We start from the raw sequence: 19,808 nt of genomic DNA on the forward strand, positions 1-19,808 counted from the left end.
CTCATATTTGTGAAGACAGGAGATGCCCCAGATTCGAGTCGTAAATGAATCAATGTTTGAATATTAATTTTATGAAGAAACAATTTACATAAAAATGTAATTTTTTCCATCTTATTGTAATTCAGAATTCCTATGGGTTTCTGCTTTTATATCCCATAACATGGTTTTCATAATAATCTGCTACAGAATTTTAAAACATAGGTGTGGTTTCTTTATGGATATTCTTTGCTTCATCTCAGTGTCATTAAAAAAATAAGAAGAGCCCTGGCTGGCGTGGCTCCCTTAGCTGGGTGTCGTCCCATACACAGAGACGTCGCCGGTTCTATTCCCCAGGTTGTGGGCTCAATTCCCAGTGCGGGGGGCAGCCTCCAGTCAGTGTCTCACGGTCACATCGAGGTTTCTCTGTTCCGCTTCCCTTCCTGTCTTTCTAAAATTCAATTTTTTTAAAAAAAAATCTTTTTTTAAAAGAATAGTTGGCTTAGAATATTAAAGGGAGGGAAGAAATCCATTTAAGAAATAAAATTGAAAAGAGTATATCACCCATTTGTGGGATAAATAAGTAAAACAGCTGATAATTAGAATATTATGAACACCCAGAGTTCCCCAAAATAAAGCAAAAGAGACATAGAATGTAAGCGAAGGAAATTTCTGTGGGTATGGAAAGGAGGAGGCCCCCGCTTTGCTCCTCTGTAAAAGCATTCTTGGGGAGAGATTGCAAAATGTCAAAGTAATGATGTATGAGTTGACTGAGGATTTCAGAAATATCAGGTTAATAATCATTTCAACCCCAAAATGAATTTAATTGCTGCTCGTGGATTCTCTCCTCTTCTGCATTTGTGTCCAACTCTCTCCACCCGTTTTCGTTTTATACCCCTTCCGCTGGTGGTTGGCCTGCACAGTAGGTAGCTCTTCCAACTTAATTTTGCAAAGGGCACTGGTGCCCAGCTGCTCAGACAGTGAGCTTTTGTGTTAGGTGAGCACTCACCTTTCACTTTTGAGATCTGTCTTGCCATAGATTTTAAGAAGCTTTAGGTTGTGTCCACTAAATGAGTGCTTGCTTTGTTCCAAGCACGGAGCTCTGAGCTCTGTTTATGCAGGTAAGTTGATGTGGAAAAGTAAATATCGGTCGACTAAGGACATCATCGACTATTATCTAAGTCACTGAGCAAAAAAATAGTAGTAATCTCACTTCAGTAAGAGACTTTTTATCACTTGTCTACAGACGTCTACCTCTAGTCCCCACTTTACTCAGCCTGTGTAAATATGTCCTTAAAGAATGCTGCATTACACAGAGAGTGGGTTGTGTATTTTTTCTCATGCACCTTAAAGGTTAAGACTTTTCATTTGGGTTTAGTCTCCTATTTGGGTAGCAGGAGGTAGATAGCTTGTCATTCAGTATAATTGCATTAACTTTCTGTACCTAAAGTAATTTATACACCGTGTGTTTATTTACTATCATAGAAACCCGTAGAAAATAGCTTTGTGGTCAACAGAGGAACACATCCCCTTGGAGATGCTTGAGTCAGCCTGATACCTTTTATAACTGTGAAATGAATTGTCAGATAAGGAATGCTCTCACGGTGGATCTTTTTTTTTTTTTTTTCTCCTCACCCGAGGATATTTTTCCATTTTTTTTTACAGTTAGAGTGGGAGGGAGAGAGAGAGAGAAACATCGATGTGAAGGGACACATCGAGTGGCTGCCACCCGCACGACCACCAGGGCCGGGGACAAACTGCAACCGAAGTACATGCCCTTAGCGGGAACCGAACCCGGGTCTCTCCGGACCGCAGGCCGACGCTCTAACCGCTGAGCCAAACTGGCCAGGGCTCACGGTGGATCTTTTTCAGCTGTCTTTTTACTTTGCTTGTGACTGTTATCTGAAGCTAAATGACTCCTCTTTACTTTTCACAGGTTTTTGCACGAGTTAGCCCAGATCCCTAATTTCGCTGAACGTGCCCAATGCATCATCTTCAGGTCTGTCTTCTCCGAAGGCATCACCTCCTTGCATCGAAAGGTCGAGATCATCACACGAGCCTCTAAGGTATGTTTGCTGTCAACTGTAAAAAGACAGCTTTGTCCTTATTAGGGGTAAAGGGGGAAGTTGGGAGTGGGCGAGATCAAGTCGAGTCCCTTTGCCAAAACCTTTTGGATTTAAGGTTGTATATTTTTCTAAGTATAACTGTGATGATTATCCTGCCTAAGTGTGAGTATGTGTGAACTTGCAGAGGAGGTAGGGGAGAGTCAGAGGGAGGGAGAAAAGGAAAGGGAAAAAATGACATTTTTATAGATTTCTTCTCAAATACTCCAAGAGCCTTCTGATGCACATGCTGGCCATTGAAAACCAACCCAAATAGCATAGTTTGTTTTTCACTCCACGGTCTGGGTTGCAAAAGAGGTTTTGCCTCAGACCCATGAATGTGATCATCTGAAATGTGCTACACAATGAAATAAAAATATCCTAGAGATTTGATAAAGGAAATAAATGATTATGATATTGAAAGATGAGTAGCAAATAAATTTTTGTTGGCTTTACCACACTGGTATTCATTATAAAGTTAAATTCTAGCACCTTGTTTTTTCTCACAAGGATTCACGCCCAGAGGAACAGTCTCCATGAATACTGTAGTATTTCGTTGCTTATCTGAAGGCATGATCTTTTTCTTTCCAAAATATAAAACATTTCAATGAGGAAAGCATAAATATTACCAAAGTGTAATATATCCCCTCTAATAGCACCCTAAAAGTCAGGAGCAGAAGTCGGCCTGGAGTTGCATTTGGCTTTCTATTCCCGAAAGTAAAAGAAAATAAGCCCAGCTAAGACTAGAAAAGAAAAAACTTTCAAAATCCATTTGAAAGTTTGCACTCAAAGCGAAAATAGAGGGGTTGGGGGCCTTGAAGAAAACCCTAAACAGCTTGAAATTATAAAAGTAAATAGACATATCAGCAAACAGTACACATAACCTCTGGCCTTGAACTCCATGATTGTAGTTCACCTCTGAGGATTAGATCCACGAATAGGAAGAACAGACTCGCTGTTATAACTACTCTACACTTAGCACTGGCTGGTTTGGCTCAGCGGTTGGAGCATCAGCCCGCAGACCAGAGAGTCTAGGGTTCAGTTCCCGCTAGGGGCACGTACCAAAAAGTAAAAAAATAAAATAAAATAACTACCCTACACTTAATTGTACTGTTTACTAGATAAGAGTCCAAAAAAACAGATTCTCCAGTGTTAAGCCCCTTTCTGCATACAAGTCATAGGACGTGAAGCCCCACTATAACAACTCTCCTTTTTCCACTTAGAAATATGTTCAAAGTAGTATTTACAAAATAAAACTGGCTCAGATGGAAATATAAATACTAAGATTTAACCCTCAATGTTAAAACCAGTGTGTAATTCATTGAAAGGATAGAAAATGATGACTCCCCATGACACTTATGGCTTACGTGTGTTTTCTGTTTTGCTAACTGTTGACCCGGCTGGTAACATGCCACCACACAGCCTACTGGGTGCCCAGCAAACATTTGTTGTTGAATGAACACAGGTGTATTTGGAGTTCAGCTGCGTTATAATTGGTGTTCGCCATCACAGGCCCTGCTGCACATGAAGAGTGTGAAGGATATCTTAGCTCTCATTCTGGCTTTTGGAAATTACATGAATGGAGGAAACAGGACTCGGGGACAAGCAGATGGATATAGCTTAGAAATTCTGCCCAAACTCAAGGACGTCAAAAGCCGGGTATTTATTTGTTTCATAATGAATGTCTATGACCTGCCATTATTTTCCTTCTGTACCTTTAACTTCAAAACAGAAAAGGCATTTCTGATTGTTCCATTTATCGCTGTCCTCCCCCTAACAGTATGTTTTTCCTTTGCTTTCCTTTGACCTTTGAATAAAGATAGGTTTTTTTAATATTTGATCTTATTTTGATACAAAGTTCCCAATATCTGTTTGCTCTAAAATATACAGTTGTTGAACTGCAGGGAGAAAAATAAAACAGATAGAATATGGTATTAGCCATAGCACAAGGCTTGAACGTGCTGTTGGCCACTTGTCACTTACTCATTCCTGCATACGGAGCGATGGTGGATCACACCAGCTGAGCCGAGCAAATGAATTCTTCTTCTGTGCACAATTGGGCTGGACATCTACTGTCCAGCTCCCTGAGCCTGATTATCATTTGGCTCCACACCCCTGCAGAGCCCCCTCTTTGGAAACCACCAGCCCGTACCTGGGCATCCGCTGGGGGGCCGCAGGAGTGGAGGCGGAGGAAACACAGAGGCAAATTAGAATGAGACTCATGTGAAGAGACTCAAAGGCAGCTTGTGGGAGGGCCCGCCCACTCCTGGCCTCCCAGGGTCATAAAGTGGCATGGCATTCCTTTAAAACTGTCCTGATTGTTTTCACACCATTAAGGACACACATCTTTGAAAAGGTGGGAAGGGAGAGGTGGTTTTCTGCTCTAGTCCCTGGTTCCCTTTAGCACTCTCTGCCCCTCCCCCCTCCCCCCCCTTTGGCTTTATGCCAGGAACTATAGAGACAGTGTTTCGTTTATTTTGTTTGTTTGTTTTAGCCATTACCTCCGAGGTCATATGGATTGTTTTTGGTTGTTGTTTTTCTTTGTTGTTTTTTTTACCCCACAAAGAGTAGTGTCGCGTCATTTCTTTGTATAGATGCCATAAAAAAAAGAAAAATGGATGGGACAAGGAGGAGAGAGGGAAGTCTCCTCAATCTCTACCAGAACTAGGAGCAGGTATCACAAATGAAAGGGATTAAGGTCACAAACTGAGATTTTGGTTCTTGATGACATAACACGGCAGAGTCTCATGGGAACGATTTTCATGTAAGCCTCTCTTTTAAACCTAGGATACCGGGATTAATCTGGTGGACTATGTCGTGAAATATTACCTGCGCTACTACGATCAGGTAAGAAATGGCATGATGTGGAAAACCTCACTCATGGGGTTTCAACTCCTACACGTTGTTGGCATTCAGAAGTCGGACGGTGGATGGATGGATGAATGGATGGATTTCAAGTCCAACTGAGAATTTGAGAACGAGCCAGCCTCCTTGGTTTGCAGATGGAAACACTGAAGCCAAGAGAGTTTAGGTGACTCTTGTGAAGAGAAGCATTACTCAGGGCACACATCTTCCGATTCTGACCACTGCATGACACAGGGGGCCCTGTGACCTCAGGCCCCCTGCCCAGACCAGAAGGGCCTTTGTGAAGCCTGGATCCATTCAGTGATCAGTTATACTTGAAATGAAATTCTGGGATGCAGACCCAAATATGGGAATTCATATTCTGTAATACCCAATCCATTATCGGTCATGTTCGCCTGTGAGCAAGTTGAGGGTGTGGAATCTGAAATCCCTCCTCTTGGCTTAAATTACATTTGCAATTAGAGATACATTTTTCTATGAGAATCTACCTGAGCACGATTTTCTGTATTTTATGCCTTCTCGTTAAACTGAGAACAAGGAGTCCTAACTTCGAGAAGAAAGAGGTACTGTTGTAAGTTGTTGAGAAATCTAGCAATCAATATGAATGGAAAATGTCAGGACTCCTGCTTGCCTATCCCTGTAAGCAGAGTTTTTCCCAGGTAGTGAGGGAAGAAAAGTAGAGGTTCCGTAGCCTTATTTTGAAAAGACCCACAGTTTTGCCTGGTCGGTGTGGCTCAGACTGTCCTCACATAGACTGAGAAGTCCCGGTTCGATTCCCAGTCAGGGCACATGCCTGGGTTGTAGGCTCCATCCCCAGTAGGGGGCGTGTGGGAGGCAGCCCACTGATGTTTCTTGCTCACATCTATGTTTCTGTCTCCCTCTCCCTTCCTCTCGCTCTAAAAAATCAATAAAGACATATTTTAAAAGGCCCACAGTTTCATCCAGAAGACAAGCTGAGCACTGATGAGGTTTATAGTTACCTCTCCGACCCTCTTGGTGGCTTTATCTAACTGTTCTCAATTTATCTACAGTCAGGGTTCTCACCCGCCTCTCATCTTCTCCCCTGTTTCTATTAAGGATATTATAAGTTTTGGTCACTTAGACATGAAATTGTGCTTCTCTTCTGTTGATCTCTGTCCTTCAGTTCAAATGGTTTCATGTATTCTTCTCTGTTTTTCGGTTTTTTTGTGTGTGTGTTTTTAAATCCCAACTGACCCCAGCTCATTCAGGCTTTAAGATAAATCAACTAGGGAATTTCAATAGCTCCCCAACTGGCCTCCCCACCTCTAGTTACTCCCCTTCTAGTCCCTCCCACAGCCTGTGGCCTGATTGCATTTCATAGTTCTGATCATTTCACATCACCTTTTTCACTCAAAACCGAAATGGCTCCCCCTTGTCAAGTGAATTAAGACTCTATCCAACTTGATTCCAGTCTTTTACAACCAGACTTTTATTACTTTCCCTCTACACACTTTCTGTGATTCAACCCAAGACTTGACGTTTTCCAAACACACCCTGTGCTTTCTAACTGTGTGTTTTTACATCTGATGTGCTCCCTAATTGGAACTATCCTATTCACTAGCCTTTTTACAAAACCTCTCTTTTCTTTTATGAATAATTAAAAGACCTTTTGGGGAAAAGCTTCCATTAACTTAACCGTGTGTGTGTGTGTGTGTGTGTGTGTGTGTGTGTGTGTGTAATGAGCTCTTTACAATCAACAAGAAAAAGTCAACTTGTCCCTTCTCATTAAAAATTTTCAAAAAGTGACAAAAGAGACAGCAGGTAACTTCAGAAAACAAATAGAGGACATACATTGCCAACTAGATATATAGAATTAGCAATCTAGACTGATCCAACCTTTCTCAGACCTGTCTTGTATGGTTGACCGAGTTCTTCTCTGTTTAAGATCTGTGGGTCAAATGAGACCCTTACCTAGTCTGCCTGGGATTCACCACATTCTATGCCATGGGCTTGCTGAGCTATTTGCCCGGGGAGCCACGCCAGCTGATAGGGGACCCCTTTTCCTAATTCATGCAGATGCGCTGTATGGGAGAGTGAGGCTTTGACTTTTCCGTGTCTAAAGCCCTAGAAATATCATACACATTTCTAGTGATTTCTATCCTAACGAAAAAATCACATGTATCACTATTTTATTTAAAATAACTTGTAATAGAAAAATATTGCAGAATTTTTGATAGGCATCCAAAGGTAGGAACTAAGGTCAAATAAATCGTGCTAGAGTTATAAAATGGAATAATACACGGCCATCGAAAGTGTACCAGAGACTGTCTAATGGCGTTGGGAAATATTCTTGACCTGCTTTTAAATTAAAAACGTGTTTAGCATAGTATATAATATAATCTCAAATGGGTAAATACAAATACACACAAACACCTGGAAGGATATATATGAAAATGTTTGTTTCTTTCTGGGTGGGAGGATTCTAAGAGATTTTTACTTTCCTCTTCCTTTTAATCACTAAACATAATGCACGTGTGTCACTTTGGTAAAAGGAGAAAAAGACAAAATAGAAAATAGTACAATCCTACGTGACCCTTCTTCCATGAAGGCTTTGCTCAGTTCCTTGTCTTTTACTTCTCTGAAGCCCGGGAACACTGTCAGGATGACTCTCTCAAAATGTATTTTCTGCCTCATCTATAGATATCAATGAGCAATTAATTACCTACCATCCTGGCATTGCTCCCTGGGGTCCAGAGCTCACCGTTGTCTCCTTTTTAGTGTCTGTAATGTAGGCGCCTGATCAATATTTGCTGAGCTCCGTATACAGCAAGCATCGACGAGAATGTAATACGAGGCATCTGTAAGGAAGCAGGTACTGGGAGGTGAAATCTTCAATCCTCTGGTAGAATGGGGTGGGCATATTGAGCTTCAAGCAATATGTACGTACCCCAAGTTCTGGCAGCGGGTACTGCTGTGGCAGGAGCATCTCAAGAGGTGGCATTTCTAATCCAAGATTGACATGAGCAGATGTACCTCGAGGTGTCTGCCTCACCCAAGCCACATGCATTGTGTAGGAAGGCTGAAATTTGCCTGTAAGATACAGCCCGCTGAATGGAGCCACACCCAGTGGAATCAGCCTCACAGAGGAAAATCTTACCGTAAGAATAGCTTCAAAGTTGGAACAGCCCCGTTTAGGAAAAATAAGAAATCAACATTTGTGTGGTCCTCTCCTAGTTTTCACAGTGCAAAGTGCATTTCACTCAGCAAGAGTGTAGAATTGTGTGATTTATTAAACGATCCCCTCCCTCTAGGCGCAGAAGTGATGATTTCTGTGGTTAGTGGTGCTGAGCAATTAGCTGAAGAAAGGTGACTTCTGTTCCAGGGTTTCTTCCACCCACGCCAGGTTTTGGGTCCAAGTCTAGGTCTGTGAAGCTTAAAGAAACCCATCAAGAGCCATGTCGTTTGAGCTCTAATTGAGCAACTTTCCCAAGAGCATTACCGGGCTGATGGGCTCGGCAGCCTTTTCTCTTTGTCTAGATTAAAAAACAAAACAAAGGAAAAAAAAAAACAATAAAAAAGAAGGCGGACCGAGTCTGATAAAACGTTTTGGAAAACAGAAAGATATTATTCATGAGTCCTTCCAGCGTCGATCACCATGACGTTTTGTGGCAAGTGTCTCCGATGTCGCACCCTTTTGGCACTCAGACTAGATACTGCTTCCGTGCCTTTTAAAGTAGTAGGATGAGTACAGGAAGATCCAAATAAGTGCAATGATTGCCTAAAATGTCCAACTCAAATGAGGAAAACTGGCTCCTAGCATCCCAAGGAAAAGCTGGAGTTCTTAAAGGAAGGGGAAGGGTCCAGTGAATCCCTGAAACCACACAAACCCACAGGAAGGTCAGTTGGATGTGTCCTGCTCCAGGTACAGATTTCCCAGATTGGTGTTTTGTAGCCTCTCTGCGATGCTTCCAAACAAAGCGAATTGACATGCCAGGGATTACATTCCATACGGAGACCAAGACACGGTTCCTGCCTTCTAGTCTGGTGGGGAAGACACACGAGCTAACATGGCACCTTGTAAATTAATGCTGTTAAGTGCTGTGGTCATGGCGGTCTTGGAAACACCAAGAGTAGGTTTCTGGGACTGGGGGGGGGGGGATCCTTGAGGAAGGGGCATCTATTTTGAGACTTGAAGGATGCGTGCGAACCAAAAGGTGTGGACATTCTGGGGAAGGGTTAGGAAGGGACAGTTTCACAGAAAAGTTTTACAAAAGCCCAGAGACAAGAGACTGTAGCCCATTCTGTTGTTTTGTGAAAGTTTGGGGAAGGGGGTCAAAGATGGGGGGAAGGCAGAAGTCAGGCCGGAGAGGGAGACAGGCCAGATCAAGTGCCTTGAAAAGCAGTGTTCAGGTTCGGAACGAGCCCTGATGGCAGTCGGGGAGATGGAATGTGGCAGAAAGCTGGCAACGGAGCCCACGTGAAAAGACCTGAAGACTGTCTGAGATGAGCAAGATACAAAGCCCACATTAAACAACCCAGGAAAAAGCAAGAGAGCCTGGAAAACAAATCTGAGGCTCAGCTTATTTTCCAACGTGCCCGGTGAAGGTTTGTCCCTCTAGATGTTTCTCAGCTCAGGCACTCAATGAGATACAGTTGTGGGGCTTGTCAAACACTCTACCCAATCACGCCCTTAGTATATCTGCTAAGAGTAGCCGAACAACATTTGGAAAATTTTTACAAATATGTGAAGAATTTGATCGCACGCACGCAAGCACGCACACTCACACAGGCATGCTTTAAGGTGCAGAAGAAGGGAGGTGAAGGTGTAAGGGAGGGTGATTGATTCTTCCACGAGAGTTGCCCCTTATCCAGCACCTTCCAGTTCACACCCATTGACATAGCCCAAAGATGAGTTACCTAATTGCTACCATGTGCAACTCCAACAGGGACTGTGAATTTAAGTACTTGCATGTGTTCCTCCTATGCCTTTTTTCATAGACACAAAGTGTCCAAGATCAGGCCATACCTGACAATTTCCTCTTTGATTCCTGAGGCAAAAGGAAACCTAGCCCATGACCTGGCCAATCTACATGCCAGTGTGACCCGAAAGAAATTGTGAAAGACGCAGAAGCACTTCGGAGTAACCAGCCCCAACGTGGGAATAGCAGAGGAGCGTTGCAGCGATTTTTGTTCAAACATTCAGTAAAAGATGCTTTGGCATTTCTGGGACCACCGGGATGTATAATGTACTTTCCTTTACCATATCTTTTAGGAAGCGGGAACAGAAAAGAGCATTTTCCCCCTGCCTGAACCACAAGATTTCTTCCTGGCTTCCCAAGTCAAGTTTGAAGACCTCACAAAAGACTTGAGGAAACTGAAGAGGCAACTAGAAGGTAACAGGAACTCTTCTGTTGCTATGATAATAGCTAAGGTTTTTAAAGAGTGATTTAAGAGCAGTATCTGCGTGTGGCTCGTGGATCGGAGCTGGTGCCCAGTTCCGCTGTGGAGGTCAGCACACAAGCCCTCCAACCACTGCCGATCTCGGGGCAGCATTTGGAGGTGTGGGGTTTGCATGTCCCTCCCCTTGACTGGTGTTAATTAGTGCTGATTACATCTACATCTTGTTTTCTCTACAAGATATGATTCTAATGATAATAGCACCAACCCTTTATTGAATGCTCACTGTTGTCTCATATAATGCTTATGACCATCCTGATAAGCAGGAACTACGCTAACTTTCTTTTACAAATAGGAAAAGGGAGACTTGGAGAAGTTACGCTCATACAGCCAGTGTGAGGCAGATTGACTGAACTCTAATCAGGTCAATCTGATTAGAACACATGGTTTCTACACAAGCTTCCTAGGCAGCCCCCTCCCTCTCCCTGTCACACACACGTTCCTGTGTGTTTCATTTATACGTACGAGTCTGATGATAATGGCGAGACCTATAGCAAACCTTCCGTTTTAGTTTAATTCACATTTTTAATTATTCAGCACGACACGCTGAAAGCCCCGTTTGGCTTTTTTAAAAGGTGAAACTATGCCTCTCTTGGGCAGGAATTTTCCTTTGGCATTTCTGGAGTCTTGTGTTTTCACTGTGGAGACATCTCCTTGTCCAAGAATATAAATACTTGTGTTGGAGCTTGTATAACTCCAACCGAAGAGCCCTGCAGAGGACGGGGGAGTGTGTTAATGTGGAAACGGAGCCCAGAGTGGAGCTTGAGGAAATGAAGAGCTCGAACCAGGAATATTTTTACACTAAGACATAAAATAAACATTCAAAAAATGTTTATTGTGAAAGAGCGCTCAGAAACCTCAGTCTCGGAGAACAGCTTGGAACCGGGAGCGGGGCGGGGAGGACCTGCTCCCAGTGGCAAGGGAAGCCAATGGTTTCTCCTTCGGGATAAAACTTGCTTAAATAGGGCTAGTGGTTGCAAGTGAATATTTTTACCTTGTAAATTATCTTTAAAGGAACATGTGGATTTTTCCCTCCCTCCCGTTGATGTGGTTGAGAGCGTGAATTCGACCAAATGAATGCTTTGTTCAGGAATGCGATTTGTGAACTTGTGGTTATTCTTTTCCCTGTCCTTAAAAAAAAAAGATAGTTCTATCCTTGTCTAAGATGAGGGACTTGGTTTCTTATTGGAATGAAACAGAGCAAGCCCTCGCGCAGTGTTTCTTCCCTCCCCCTCCAGTGGTGGGGTTAGGGCCCAGGCCAGTCCTCAGGGTGGTGCAGGTGAGCAGTGGTCGCCAGAGCCATGCTTGTCCACTCCCTGGCCTCCCTGCAGGCCCATCCCCTCGTCTCACGGGCCCTTCGACACCTGGGCCTGCCCTCTCCGGTCTTTTCAACCGAAACCGGATCTGCCTGTGATCTCTCCTCTTCTCCTGCCTGCTGCCCCTCGCAGGCGCCCTGGCTCGGCCTCCTTGCTTTGACAGCGCTCCTGCGTGTTTGATGGTAAATAATGAAGGGGTGAGCAGGGTGAATTAGGAGGATAGCAATAGGAAGGGCTTCCCCCAAAGCTCCCCACTTCAGTGTGTCTGATGTTCTCTCGGGAAATCCTAGCTGCCGTTCCAGACCTCTCAGAACGCAGCCGACCCTTCCCCAGGCAGTTGCAAGGGAACACCACACTCTGAGGCTGCCGCACGAAGGCGCACCGAGCTGCCTCGCTGCTTTTTCTCCTCCGTCCTGGGCTTCACCAAAGGATACGGAGGACCATAAAGGCGATGGAGGAGACGGGGACTCCCCCACACACAGTGCATGTTTAAACAAAAATGCCCTGCTAATCTTTAGGGATGCCAGTGTTTTTAACACATGAAAGGTACCTAGTAAATATTTAAAGAAAATACAGGCCGTTGGTTTGCTAATGAATTTCTTTTTCTTCTAAATACCATCTGGCGCGATGGCCAGAGTCGCGGCGGTCCGTTTCATCTCCTGCTCCCATTCGGGTTTCACCTCCCTTTCCATAAGGCCTCGGTGTGAGCCTAGATTGAATGTTTAATTGAAGAGGACATAATTTTCACACATACAGCAAAGATTTGATGAGGCTTTGAGGTTTATTGTAGCCATTAAAATGTCGTGGCTGCTGGCAAAACCCCAGAAAATGTCTAAAGCTAAACCAGATGTGATTAGCAAATTTCAAGAAGTCTCAGGCCCCAGTTCTGCCGGCAGTTGGGGGCCCTTTGGAAGAAATTTGTTTTGAGTAGCATGAACCACACCTTAGCAATAGGACGTGAATTAAACCATGCCTGTTGGCTGTTCAGATGTCAGTGATATAAGTACAGGTTGTCAGTACACATCCTTTGTAGAGACAAGAACTTTGACTAGCAACTTTATGTAGGTAAACACAGCAAGGAATTAAAGATGATAATATCAACTTCCATTTCTTGCATTTATATAATAATCATACAGTATTATTATCTACCAGATGCTTTACGTATATCATTTCCTGTAACCCTTACAATGACCCCATGAAGCAGATATTATTACCGATCTCTCTCCAGAGGAGGAAACTGAAGTACTCATGTAATGTGCCGAGATACTCTGCAGGTGATGACCTAGCCACATTTTAAAACTACATATGACTCTAAGCCATGTACTCATGACATATCCTGCCAGTGGCCCAGAAGTCCCCATACCTTATCAGGGATCAAAACGGGAAGGCATGTAATCAAGGCATGAAGCCTCATAAAGATGCAAATGATAGTGAGAGTCATTGAGCATGCCCGTGAGTGCAAGTGTATGTGCACACGCTCCTGGAACCAAGTACAGAGACCCTTGGGTTGGAGAAAAGTCAGGGGGATACGGGTTATAAAAGTGAATAGACACGTATTACATAAGATTGAGACCTCAGACTTTGGAATCAGATATGTATTTCTTTACTGGTTTGGTGAAAGCAAGATCTTATCAGGTAACATAACCATAGAGTGGATTTATTTTCTCACCTGTGAAATGGGACAGTTATAATACGTGCATCGTAGGAGGTAATGAATGCACTGTGCCTTAGTAAGGAAAGCTGTGATAAAGCTGGCGGGGGGGATGCGTGTCCCTCTTACTGGAAGATGCACAACTTGTGGGAACAGGCTCACAATGTTGATCAGCCAGCTGGCTCTGTTTCTTGAGAATCTAATTTCCGGAGCCCTTGTGGGCTCTTCTCTACATTGTGAAGACAGAACCAAGTTCTTGGTGCTTGGGAACATGTCCCATGTTTTGTTCACTGTTCTACACCCTTAATGAGACAATAATTGATTTCTCTGATACTGTGATGTTATAAGTAATAGTGTGGTGGGGAGGGGGGCAGGCGGAGAATCAAGCAAACAGTAGGAATAATTGCTTTCTTTCATATCCATCAACTTTGCTGGCCAAATTTCTGAAGGTATACTTATCAACCCATGTGTGGTAGGCAGAAGAATGCTCCCAACGATGTCTAAACCCTAATGCCTGGAATCTGTGAAGATGTTACCTTACATGGCAAAAAGGGACTTTGCTGTCATTGAGATGGGGAGATTATCCCACACTAGTCACCTGGGCCTAATCTAATCACATGAATCTGTAACATGAATCTTTAAAAGCTGAGAACTTTCTTTGTCTGCGGTCAGAGGGACCCAGTACAGTAGAACGGTCAGAGAGATGCAGTGTGGCTGGCTTTGGAGATGGAGGAAGTGGACAGTGGACCAAGGAATGCAGGGAGCCTCTAAAGCTGGAGCAGGCAAGGGATGGGTTCTCCCCAGAGCCCCCAGAAGGCGGTGCAGCCTGTCAGCGCCTTGATCTCAGCCCAGTGAGGCCCGTGTTAGACTTCTAACATACGGGAACTACAGGTAATGTATCTGTGCTGTTTTAAGACACTTACGTTTGTGGTAATTGGTTCTAGTAGCAAAAGAAAACAGACACACCAATGGTGTGTTTCTGAGTGTGCCAGTTAATACCAGTCACACACCACTGCTGAGACCGTAGGTGTAGGATTTCCCGAGCACTAGCACTCACCAATACTGCATGAAATGTGAATTCGTGCTTTCTAAAAAAAAAAACTTAAAAAATGAGCCTCTTGTCCAAGAAGCCTGGAAATGTTCTATCCTAAAATTATATCATAGAGATTCACAGTGCACATGAGTTTATTCAAGATTCTGGGAAGTCCTGCAATAAAAAATAAAACAAAATGATTTATCCCTGTATAAAGCAGCATTTCTCAACTTAAAACATGGAACTTTTTTTTTTTCTTTCACTGATTGCTTAGTAATATGTGGCAGAGCATGCATTCTGTGAAATATGGTTGAAGAAATGTAGTTGATGTTACTATCAGATTTTTAATATAAAGACACAACCATTGATTAAATTGTCATTACTGGATGACCTTAACGGGAGGAACTGTGATGAACAATTACAGCCTTTGCCCTTCAATATTGTTCTTAATACTCCCTGGCGACACTGTCCTGACAAGTCTGTTATCCATGTAAACAAACAGAGTGGGTCACATCCTCTGATGTCTTGATGCCTGAAAGCCAAAAGGAATAGCATTAGTGTTACTCAAAATTACTCTAGTGTCAACACTCCCAAACCCACATTAGTTTGACATCATCCTGTAATAGCATTTAATTCTGAAAAATTCATTCTGGCTATGAAAGTAAGAAGGTTAGTTAATTTTTTTGTTGGAAGATGAGACAGGAACTTTTCAGATAGATGTTGAGAAGTCAAAATATTCTGAAAAGTTTAAGGATAAAAATAGCCCTGGCCAAGTAGCTTCAGTTGGTTAGAGAATTGTCCCCATACATGAAGGTTGTGGGTTCGATCCCCAGTCACGGCACATACAAGAATTAACCAGTGAATGCATCAATAAGTGGGACAACAAATCCATGTTTCTCTCTCTCTCTAAAATCAATTTAGAAATTTTTTAAAAAGAATAAAAATAAACTGTCTTCATTAGCTAAAAGAAGTTACTTAGTATCCCCTCTCATTAAAGGTGAGCGATTTAATCAGCTAACTGTGTTCTAAATCTTGCCTTGAAAATGATGTATTCCTAGACCTGTTGTTGCATATATAAATTGGGAAAATGTAATTAGCAGTTAACCCTCAGAGTAAGATTTTCAAACTTTGGGAATGTTGGCTGAGATGCAAGTTTGTGTGTGTTTTGAGATAAGTGCAATGATGTCCTTTTCTCTAAATATTTAATACTATATATTTGAACATGTCCTTTCTTAGGTACTATTTAAAAATATTTGGGGGTACATTTATACATTTTCAGAAAGGCAAGAGTCTCTTGACTTTTTTGATATATGTTACCACTCTATAATGTTTATCTAATAAATTTTTTTCATGAACTGTTAATGCTTTTAAGCCTTTTTTAAATGAGATGCTGTGTGAAATGTGTAGTCCAGGCAGTCACTATATGTTAAAATTTTCATTCTAAGTTTGAATAGTAGTAATATTTCTGCACAAACTTTACAATTAAGTACATCCATCACATCTTCAGGCATTTTTCATCTTGATGTGCTTATTTAATGGAGTGAACAGATTAACCCCAAACCATCCAGATGAGTTTTTGTTTTATATAACACTAGTTAGTACCTGAGCAGTCTACTCAAAATTTAAGTTGTAGGAAGATATAAATTCATACATGCATGAAAGTAGCAGTTCAAGAAAGAGTGGGGTTTTTTTTGGCAGGGGGAGTGGTAGATTTTCTAAACTATAGTCAAGGTGTCTTCCAGATGAAGATGGCAGATAGAATTCATTCATTTAGCTCCACTCTGTTCTAAAGGCTCACCAAAAATATTAACATGTTATTTAGAGTCATACAGTCAGTACCAATATAGTCAGTTAAAAGAGGGGAGATTAGGAAGGGGACCACACACCTACACACATAAAAATATGAAATGAGAACATGTTTACATTTCTCATGGCCCTTGGCAAAGACTGGTATAGAGGCAATAGTTTGATTGTTTGGATATACACATGAAATTTTTACAATTAAAATTAGGTTAAAGAACATAAGGTATAGTAAATTCTCAATTATAGGTAGGTGGATTAGTGCAATTAAAGATTAGCTATAGTTTTTTAAAAGTTAATATATTATTTTTAATATTAATCACTGTGAGCTATACTGTTTATAAGTTGGAAAACCTTTCCTGTTTAAATTAATCAACTGGAAATGAAAAACCACCAAGTGGAAATGAAGAATGACATAGCAGAAATAGAGAACACATTGGAAGGAATAACCAGCTGATTAGAGGAAGCTGAGGATCAGATCAGCTAACTAGAAGACAGGATAGAAAATAATCACCCAATCAGAGAACCAAAAGAAAAAAAAAAACAATTTAAAAACTGGAGAACAGTTTAAGAGAGTTGTGAAACAACATGAAACATAGCAACATCCACATCATAGGAGTTCCAGAAGAAGAAGAAAATGAGCAAGGGTTAGAGAATATATTTGAAGAAATAATGGCAGAAAATATCCCTAACTTGGCAAAGGAAAAGGCATACAAGTCCAGGAAGCACAGAGAGCCCCAAGTAAGAAAACCCAAAGAGGACTATACCAAGATACATAATAATTAAAATGCCAAAAATTAAAGACAAAAAATCTTAAAGGCAGCAAGAGAAAAGCAACAGGTTACCTACAAAGGAGCCTCCATAAGACTATCAGCTGACTTCTCAACAGAAACACCACAGGCCAGAAGGGAATGGCATGAAGTATTCAAGGTAATGAAAACAAGGATCTGAATCCAAGACTACTCTATCCAGCAAGGCTATCATTCAAAATAGAAGGTGAAATAAAGATTTTCCCAGACCAAAAAAAAAGGCTAAGGAAATATATTAACAACAAACCAGCAGTGCAAGAAATGTTAAAAGGCCTATTGTAATAAGCAGCAAAAATAGAGAAATGTAGCCATAATAAATTAAAATGGCAATAAATAAGTACATATCACTAATAACCTTAAATGTAAATGGATTAAATGCTCCAGTCAAAAGACATAGCATAGCTGAATGAATAAGAAAGCATGACTCACATATATGTTGTTTGCAAGAGACACACCTCACAACAAAAGACTCACACAGGTTGAAAGTGAAGGGATGGAAAAAATTTTTCTAAGCAAATGGAAATGAAAAAAAAGCTGGGGTAGCAATACTCATATCTGATAAAACAGACTTCAAAATGAAGGCCATAACGAGAGACAAAGAAGGCCACTACATAATATTGAAAGGAAGACATACCTTGGTAAACATATATGCACCCAGTATAGGAGCACCAAAATATATTTTTAAACTTCTGGAGGACTTCAAATTAGAAATGAACAGTAATACAATCATAGCAGAGGAGTTCAACAACCTGCTGACATCACTGGACAGATCCTCTATACAAAAAATAAGGAAACAAAGACTCTAAATGATGCACTAGATCAAATAGATTTAATAGATATTTACTGAAAATTATACTCCAAAACTGCAGAATTCACATTCTTCTCAAGTGCCCATAGGACATTCTCAAAAATAGACCACATGTTAGGACACAAACTAAGTCTCTACAAGTTCAAGAAGATTGAAATTGTATCAAGCACCTTTTCAGATCACAATGGCATGAAATTAGAAATTAATTACACTAAAAAAAACATAAAAACACTCAAACACATGGAGGCTAAATAACATGGAATTAAACAATGACTGCATTACCAAGGAAATAAAGGAAGAAATTAAAAAAAACTTCCTGGAAATCAGTGAAAGTGAAGACACAACACAAAATCTACGGGACACAGCAAAAGCAGTCCTGAAGGGGAAGTTCATAGCATCACAGGCCTACATCAAGAAAAAAAAGAAAAATTTCTAATATACTATCTAACCCTACAGCTTAAAGAACTACAAAGTAAACAAAAAGAAAACCCCAGAACAAGAAGGAAAGAAATAGTAAAAGTTAGAGCAGAAATAAATGACATAGAGACTTAAAAAAAACAATTCAAAAGATCAATGAAACAAAGAGCTGGTTCTTTGAAAACAAACAAACAAACAAACAAACAAAACAAAACAAAGAGAGGACCCAAATAAACAAAATCAGAAATGAAAGAGGAGAAGTAGCAACTGACACCACAGAAATACAAAGGATCGTTAGAAACTACTATGGACGATTATACGCCAACAAATTGGACAACCTAGTCAAAGTGGACAAATTTCTAGAATCACACAGTTTCCCAAAATTGAACCAGTAAAAGACAGAAAACTTGAACAGACCAATAATAACTAAGGAAATTGAAGATGTAATCAGCAAACCCCCAGAAAACAAAAACCTGGGGCCTGACAGCTTCACGGGGGAGTTTTACTGAACATTCAAAGAATAACTAACACCTATTCTCTTCAAACTATTCCAAAATATTCAAAAAGAAGGAAGACTTTCAAATTCTTTTTGTGAGGCAAGCACAATCCTAATCCTAAAACCAGATAAAGACACTACAAAGAAAGGAAACTACAGGCCAATATCCCTGATAAACATAGATGCCAAAATTCTCAAGAAAATATTAGCAAATTGGATCCAGCAATACATTTAAAAAATTATTCACCATGACCAAGCGGGATTCATCCCAGGGATCAAGACTGGTACAATATTTGAAAAATCAATAAATGTGATACACCACATAGACAGAATAAAATATCAAAACCATATGATCATATCAATAGACACTGAAAAGGCATTCAACAAAATCCAGCACCCATTTCTGATAAAAAACACTGAGCAATGTGGGAATAGAAGGAGCATATCTCAACATAATAAGGGCCATATATGAAAATCCTACAGCCAACATCATACTCAATGGGCAAAACCTAAAAGAATTTCCCTTAAGAACAGGAACAAGACAGGGATGCCCACTTTCACCACTCCTATTTAACATAGTACTGGAAGTCTTAGCCACAGCAATCAGACATGAAGAAAAAATAAAAGGGATCCAAATCAGAAAGGAAGAAGTAAAACTATCACTTTTTGTTGACATTATATTTTACATAAAAAACCCTAAAGACTCCATCAAAAAACTACTAGATTTAATAAATGAATTTTGCTAAGTAGCAGAATACACAATTAACATCCAGAAATTGATGACATTCGTATACACCAATAAGGAACACTCAGAAAAGGAAATTTTAAAAAATCCCATTTACCATTGCAACACCAAAAAAATTAAATACCTAGGAATAAACTTAACCAAGAAGGTAAAAGGCCTGTTCTCAGAAAACTACAGGACATTGAAAAAAGAAATAGAACAAGATATAAAAAAGTAGAACTATATACCACGTTCATGGATCAGAAAAATCAACATCATTAAAATGTCCATACTACCCAAAGCCATATACACATTAAATGAAATCCTTATTTAAGTACCAACAGCATATTTCACAGATCTAGAACAAACACTCCAAAAGCTTATATGGAACCA

The 19,808-nt window shown here is 40.9% G+C and overlaps 1 protein-coding gene across 3 annotated transcripts in view; it reads left to right on the forward strand.

Annotated features, from left to right (window-relative positions):
• The window catches only part of FMN1 (formin 1), a 370,459-nt gene that overhangs the window by 237,394 nt on the left and 113,257 nt on the right, over window positions 1–19,808 (forward strand). For all 3 annotated transcript variants that reach the window (XM_036268755.1, XM_036268764.1, XM_036268772.1), the window contains 4 exons: window positions 1,913–2,042; window positions 3,591–3,737; window positions 4,866–4,925; window positions 10,177–10,297. In XM_036268755.1, coding sequence (XP_036124648.1) covers window positions 1,913–2,042; window positions 3,591–3,737; window positions 4,866–4,925; window positions 10,177–10,297 — 458 coding nt within the window. The remainder of the gene's footprint in view (window positions 1–1,912; window positions 2,043–3,590; window positions 3,738–4,865; window positions 4,926–10,176; window positions 10,298–19,808) is intronic.

The sequence above is a fragment of the Molossus molossus genome, unplaced genomic scaffold, assembly GCF_014108415.1.
Source record: "Molossus molossus isolate mMolMol1 unplaced genomic scaffold, mMolMol1.p scaffold_m16_p_1, whole genome shotgun sequence".
Classification (NCBI taxonomy): domain Eukaryota; kingdom Metazoa; phylum Chordata; class Mammalia; order Chiroptera; family Molossidae; genus Molossus; species Molossus molossus.